General features: G+C 41.2%; 1 protein-coding gene across 1 annotated transcript; it reads left to right on the top strand.

The window, feature by feature from the left end:
* The first annotated feature begins 2374 nt into the window (after window positions 1–2374).
* On the top strand, window positions 2375–7017 carry LOC146364582 (dual specificity protein phosphatase 7-like). Its single transcript, XM_084917432.1, has 3 exons — window positions 2375–3162; window positions 3802–4230; window positions 5369–7017. The coding sequence occupies exons 1-3, from the start codon at window positions 2793–2795 to the stop codon at window positions 5677–5679; spliced, it is 1110 nt and encodes a 369-aa protein (XP_084773558.1). The 5' UTR covers window positions 2375–2792; the 3' UTR covers window positions 5680–7017.
* Window positions 7018–7221: the final 204 nt, after the last annotated feature.

Below are 7221 nucleotides of genomic sequence, written 5' to 3'. Positions count from 1 at the left end.
ACTGTTAAAATATTCTTCTGTTTTCATTTTTAATGTGAAACATATGAAACAACAGATACAGATGTTCAATTTAGTAGTCTTCTGCATGCAAAATGATCTTAAGGGCAGATCTGTGGTCATCTGGTTTTTCATTCATGAAATGCCCTTTGTGACATTCATGGCTTCACCACATGGAGGCACACTGGGCCTCCTCTTTGCAGCTGTGAGGCAGTGACATCAGACACCACCTCCCTTTGCAGATGACTCATAACTGGTGCAGCAGCTTTTGTAATGAACCACTAGAGGGTATCAGCAGAAAACAGGATATTGTGTTTCCCATCTAGATAACACGTGAGATCACATTGGTTGTATTAAAATCCGACAAACACACTTCCATACAGCTCACAGCATGGCACAACTGTAAAATCAGAGATTTTAGATACTAATTTCAATTAAATGAACTACTGACTTAATCTGCTATAACTGTAACAGCAGTATTATCAGTATTTTTTTCTTACATGATAGTGGTGCTCTATGCTGTAGGCCGTGATCACCATGATTAGATTAACATACTCCAACGCAAAGACAGAAATCAATGAAGAGGAAGCGCTTGCTTTATTGCTCATTTCTTAATTCATCTAACTGTGCATCCGGACATTACAGGAGGGTGCTTGTGCATCCACCGTGTTTGCGTGGAAGCCCTTGAAGCAGCACTTGACATGAAAGACGTGGGATTCTGCAGCAGAGACGTTTCCCCTCTTTGCTCTGGGAGAATTACCATGAGCTCACGTTTAGAGCCCGTTATGTAACCGTGTCGGTGGAAGTGGAGTAGACCACCAATATGATGCAAGTCTTGCTAGCTCAGAGCACACCCATATTTGGTTTTATTTAAATGAATGTTCTTGTTATGCATTGAGTTGACTTAGTAGAGTTTGATTTATTGCATTATGCATAGATATTATCACACGAGACGTATGATACAGAGGCTATAAATTGGCATTTAGGGTCTTGTGCATTGTTTGACCTTGTTATCACACATTACTTCCCTTCCCATCACTGTCCTTTGTAGATACGGGCTGTTCAGTTCCTTATTGGAAAGTTTTAGGGGAGGTCCAACTTTTCTACACTTCCTGTAAGATAGCTGAACTGGAGCAGAAATCATGCTGGCATGAAGGCCCACAGGCAGTGTGTGTGTGTGCGTTGGTTTTCAGACCCCTTGAAATGATGAGGAAGTTTGCTGCTGGCTGCAGGTGCTGAAACGGCAGTAAGGTGTAGAATGGCAGTGATACGATACGTGCTGCGGAGTGTCTGATCAGTTTGTGGCTGCGAGCGTTTGTGTGTGAATGTGAGTGTATTTAGCTCCATTTCTCATACTGTGTTAATCCCGATGCCCTGCACATCTCTGTGTCCCCCCACTCACGTGTGCAGACAGATGAGCTGCATGGCTGGGTTCCCACTGCACGCATCACCCTCTCCCTCTCTCCTTTCCCTTCTCTTATTTCTCCCAATCCGCCTGCATTATTATACACCAGTGATGTACTATGGCAATGTCTTGGAGGACCGTGCTGTTGTGCTTTTTAGTAAAGCACAACAGTACACTTAGCAGTCCCCGTGATATTTAAATTTAAGGAAATTAGTTTAAAGGGAAGAGGTGTGAATTTTTTTCTATTTCCACCTTCAGGGCTGTGTCCAATCTGATTATGAATATTATCATCATGAAAGATAACACAAATATTATGTAACTACGTGAATCACCAGCTAAAAGTGTCTGAATTAATCTCATTTTTGTTTTTTACCTCCTGAAGGGTGTGATTTTAATCTTAAATACTGCACCACACACTACAGTCTATGTAATGAACTGGACTGTACTGCATAGTGACAGCTACAGTGAAGTATATCATTGGATTTCGGTTTCAAAAGGGTATCATGAAGGTCCCACAGAAAATTCCACACAGGTCAGGGGAACGTGGCTGTGACCAAGAGATAATGCTACAATAATAACGCATTATTATATGGACCAATGCAGTTCCACCTCAGTTCTAAGCATCTCAAAGGATAAGTTACACCTCAAGGTACAAATGTGCAAATATATCTGTTATACTAACCTACATGTTGTTCTCAAAGGGTGGGGGGAAATATACTTTAGAAAATAATAAAAATCGCCCAGTGTTACTAAAATGTAATAATACCGAGTGCCAACAGCTCCCTTCTAAATAAAAACTCGCTATAATGTTACAAAATCGCAAAGAAAAGTTTCGCTCATGATACGGCGATTGACAAAAAGTGGTTTCATTGAGACTTGGTCATAACAAACTTTGTTATATTTCCGCTACGACTTTAAATCGTAAGGATAAAACTCCTCCCTCTTGAGTTGCTCTACTGTCAACTAAAAAAAAAAAAACTCCCATGCATGCATCGGAATGGTAAGAAGAGAATGCGCATGGATGCCCCGGATACGATGTGGAGCAGTTGAAGTTGATGAAGAAACTATTGGCCACAAAGCGTCCACATTTAAACGTGTGTCTCGTAAATTAAAGTGCAAATAGGTCTCCACTGAGTCTTTGCTTTGTTGGGGGCAGACCATACTCACTGACTGATGGAAATAGAGAAGAGGAAAAAGGGGAAATCTCTTCGCTCAAGCAGAAGCACCACGAACTGGCGGGGCAACATTTAACGTCTTTTTTTTCGGGTGATATGTAGGCCTTTTTTTCTCTATTCTTTTATTTTGTTTTTTGTTTGTTTGTTTTTTTCGTCGATCGGTGGACTATGTAGTTAGTGTTTGCACTTGCGAGTAGTATGCTATTGACTCCGATATGTCTAATGTGACGCCGAGTAAAAGCGTGGAATGGCTGCAACTCGAGTTAGAGTCCGGGGGCACTTCTCTCCTCCTGCTGGACTGCCGTTCACATGAGCTTTATGAATCATCCCATATAGAGACCGCCATAAACCTGGCCATTCCGGGGCTGATGCTCCGGAGGTTCAGAAAGGGAAACATACCTATCCGGGCTATCATTCCCAACCACGAGGATAAGGAGAAGTTCATGAGACGGTGCAAGACGGACACGGTCCTTCTGTACGATGAGTGCTCCGTGGGCTGGCAGGACAGCGGGACTCCGACGTCGGTTCTGGGTCTGCTTCTTCAGAAACTGTGGGAAGACGGCTGTACAGCGTATTATCTGGAAGGTAAATAGTTTTGCCGTTAAAATAAACAAACAACAAACAGAGAACTGTGTATGCAAATGTTCTGTACTTGTAATTGAGTTCATAAGGATAAAAAATGCCTCACGGCGCATAAGCTTCCTTTAAGGTGAATTTGTAAAGTAAGATTTGGCCCAACAGCAGCAAAACTTTATTATAAGAAGTAAAGGCGAAGAAATGAATTTTTTTTCCTCGGTGGAGCAGAAGTTGGGACACTGTGAGTTTTTTTTAAACTGTGAGGTTTCCTTTTTTAGCTTCTGGGGTTTAAAACGAAACTGTAAATGTTTATTGCGCTATACAAACGTAAATGTTAGTCCTGCGCAGATGTTCATCCTGTGCTGTGTGTTTGCGGTTTGAAGCTTGTTCAGAAGTTTGTGTGTCACTACTGAGATTCTCAATTAAAATTCCAAAATGGCTGCGCCATGTTTTGCTCTAGCAGGAACAGGCATGCATTTCATGAATGGCCTCTTTGGGGGGTCTTTACAGTACTGCCAGTCTCAACACCCTGCAGCGATTTTCCATTGATATGTGGTTTAAATGAACTTTTATGTAAGGTTGCACTTTAAGAAAAAAATGATTTAAATGTGTATATGTGACTTGTTTGTGTCTTTGGCTCTTGTCCAGGTGGGTTTGTAAAGTTCCACACGGAGTACCCAGAGCACTGTGAGACCCTCTTGGACAGCTCCTGTCCCAGCTCCTCACCGCCAGTGTCTGTTCTGGGCTTCGGAAATCTCAGAATCAGCTCCGATTGTTCCGATGGGGAGTCTGACCGCGAGCCTACCAGTGCCACAGAGTCCGAGGAGAGCCCCATTCCGAGTAATCAGCCTGCCTTCCCTGTCCAAATCCTACCCTACCTTTATCTGGGCTGTGCCAAAGACTCCACTAACCTAGATGTGCTGGGCCAGTACAACATCAAGTACATCTTGAATGTCACACCCAATCTCCCCAACATGTTTGAGCATGATGGACACTTCAGGTACAAACAGATCCCCATTTCGGACCACTGGAGTCAGAACCTGTCCCAGTTCTTTCCAGAGGCAATATCATTTATAGGTGAGTAACTCAGATATTGGTTTTGTTGGAAAAAAAACTTGGAGACTCACTTTTCAGAAAGTTTAGTTTGTTTTGCTACAAGGCGTGTCGTGTGAGAGTAGGTTGTAAGTTCAAGTAGGCTTGGCAGCTTTTGTTCGTGGGATTAAACACAAACAAATGAGGGATTTACTTTTATTTCTTTTATTAATAATAAAATAACAAATGAGCATGCTTGAGCTATCCATTAGTTAGCTCAGTTGGTTCTCGAATGTGCTTGTTGGACAGGTGGGAGTTTAGTGGGTGATTAAAGATGATGCTCTCAGGTGTTAGACAGCATTATCACATTTATACAGGATAGCAACCTTGGAAGAGAACGTCCTCCTTTTTTTGTTTTGTTTCTAGCAGCATCGCAACGCTGTTTTAATTTTGCTTTTGATTCAGCGTCTCTTCCCGTCACTCCACCTGAAACCACAGCTTTTCGCTTGTTTGTTTGGTGGCTGCGGTTCTGCATCATGAACCAGAATGAGGAAGGAAAAGTTGTTTCCACCCTGGGCTGTGTTTGATGAAAGGGTTCAACCCAGTATCATGACAATGTGTAAAACAGACACGCTGGTCCATCGTGTCAATTTCACGCTTTGCCTTTCCAAAACATGAAATTGAGACAATGGCAGAAGTTGCATTACTACATGCAGACATTGCATTACTAGTTGGGGGAGATAATATATTTAGTTAGTGAGCAAAAAACGTATCAAGTACATTCCCTTAATCTTTAGAGTCGTTTAAGCTAATATCTATATACATGTTAATGTGTTATTAATGTCTGTCTAAACACTTTCTGGTGATTATTTTCATGTTGGCTTGATATAAAATATCTCCCTCTGCTGTTACTGCAGATTGCTACAACTACATTTCAGGTTTTGGAGAGGCAAAGCATGAATTGGATACAGTGGACCGGCATGTCTATTACACGCTTTGTCTGGATTTCAGGTTGCTGGATTGCCAAGCTTTGTTGTGTTGTTTAGATTGAGGTTGCTTGCTAATTTTGGCAAGTAACCGGGTTTTAGGTATGCTGTGTTTGTTTTGTTAAAAGCAGACACGGCATTGATAACTAAAATAACCAAAGAGTTATGCTGATCTTAGTCTACCTTTTCTCTCACAGATGAGGCTAGGTCAAAGCAATGTGGCATCCTGGTCCACTGCCTGGCCGGCATCAGCCGCTCAGTCACCGTCACTGTGGCCTACCTGATGCAGAGACTCCACCTCTCTCTGAATGATGCTTACGACTTTGTCAAGAGGAAGAAGTCTAACATTTCGCCAAACTTCAACTTCATGGGTCAGCTCTTGGACTTTGAGAGAACTCTGGGGCTGCACAGTCCCTGTGACAACTGTTCTACCAACCAGGAGCAGCTCTTTTTCACCACACCAACCAATCACAATGTCTTTCAGCTAGATACGCTGGAGTCAACATGAGATGTGATAGAACAGCCTTTTTTTGTGGTTTCCTGAGGTGACTCTGAGGTTTCTGAGCCTGTCAGATGGCTGACACTTATAGTACGTCAGTTGCAGTATTTCTGCACCAAAAGGAACTACTCCTATATGCAGAAAACACACTCTGTTAGATCCAGTCTCAATGCCTTAATATCTAACACAATGATGACTTTTGGTATCTGACATACATGGTATTAATGAATGGTCATGTACAGCCATAATAACAGGACATTTCTCTAGCATTGTTCTTTGACTGTTATTTGCTATTCACCAGCTGTACAATGGATGTTCCTGTATTTGTATCAGCCATCAATATTGCCTTGATGGTCTAAAAAAGGTCTTTGGCCAATTAGAATGTTTTCTTTGAACCGATATGAGATATTTTGGGGGGTTACCTAAGCTGATGGGGGGGGGAAATGGCTACTGCGTCAATCCCACCTTGAATTACTGTCCAGTTTTTCTTATATAAGTATTTAAATACATTATAAATATTTTCTTCTTCCACTTTCAGTCAGAATACTTTCACAAATTTCTGCTAAACATTATTAGACTTTACACGTAAGATCTGGCAGCCTGTTCTGTGTATATATATATTTTAACTGTGATATTTTGTATCGCAAAATATCAAAGTTTGAATATGTTATCCTTCAAAAACACTCCCTGTATGTCTTGTTGCTCAAAGCTGCATTATTTGCATGGGACTTTGTTCTATTAAGGTTTTTTCTTGTAACCTTTACATCATATAACCTGTTGTTGGTGAGGCCTTGACCATACCTTAACATGAAATTATAGGTATAACGTGTAGGAGTATCCTTTTAGTCAGTTGAAAGGAACAAATATGTAACTATTCAGTTTATGAACAAGTACACGTCCACCTTGTTTTTTAATCCAGCCTTCTTCAGTCTGCAGCTACTTCTGACGAAAAAGTAATGTTTCGAGAAAGATGACGTGTAATTAGCTGTGCTTTGTCGCCCGTCTCATCTCAGAATAAATGAACGAGTTTGATGAATGAAAGGGCATAAAAGGAAATGAGATTGACCAGTGTATTCTTACCTCACAGTGAGACATTTTCAGGGATTTTTATACAAGGCATCTGTATCTCATCATGGCCTCTTAAAGTGCTCCCAAGGGCTGTTTTGTTTGGTATGTTTATAAAGATGTACATAAAATGTGGTTGCCATGGGAACATTTTTTTTTAAAATCAACAAGAATATGAAAGTGACCCTTGTTGGACCCTTATGTATAGTATGTGTAAAGCTAAATGTCCAAGACATTCTGTAAAAGTTTATAGTTCAAATATATTGTATATTTTTACTTGAATATGATTTGTTTGTCTTTGCTTAGACTTTTGCTTTCTTTTTACTGGGAGTCGATAACATTCAACACAAAGGTGGTTACGTGGTTGAGTCAGTAACAAACAGGGCTCTGAGAGATCCAGAGAGAGTTGCGAGCAGTTGTTCAGTGTTTTCTGGGATCAAGGTTGCCACTGTGGTCAGATGTCTGTTTTCTGTCCACTCTGAAGCC

The sequence above is a fragment of the Perissodus microlepis genome, chromosome 20, assembly GCF_051167445.1.
Source record: "Perissodus microlepis isolate ML-2025 ecotype Zambia chromosome 20, ASM5116744v1, whole genome shotgun sequence".
NCBI lineage: Eukaryota > Metazoa > Chordata > Actinopteri > Cichliformes > Cichlidae > Perissodus > Perissodus microlepis.
This window is presented reverse-complemented; position numbering and strand designations above follow the sequence as displayed.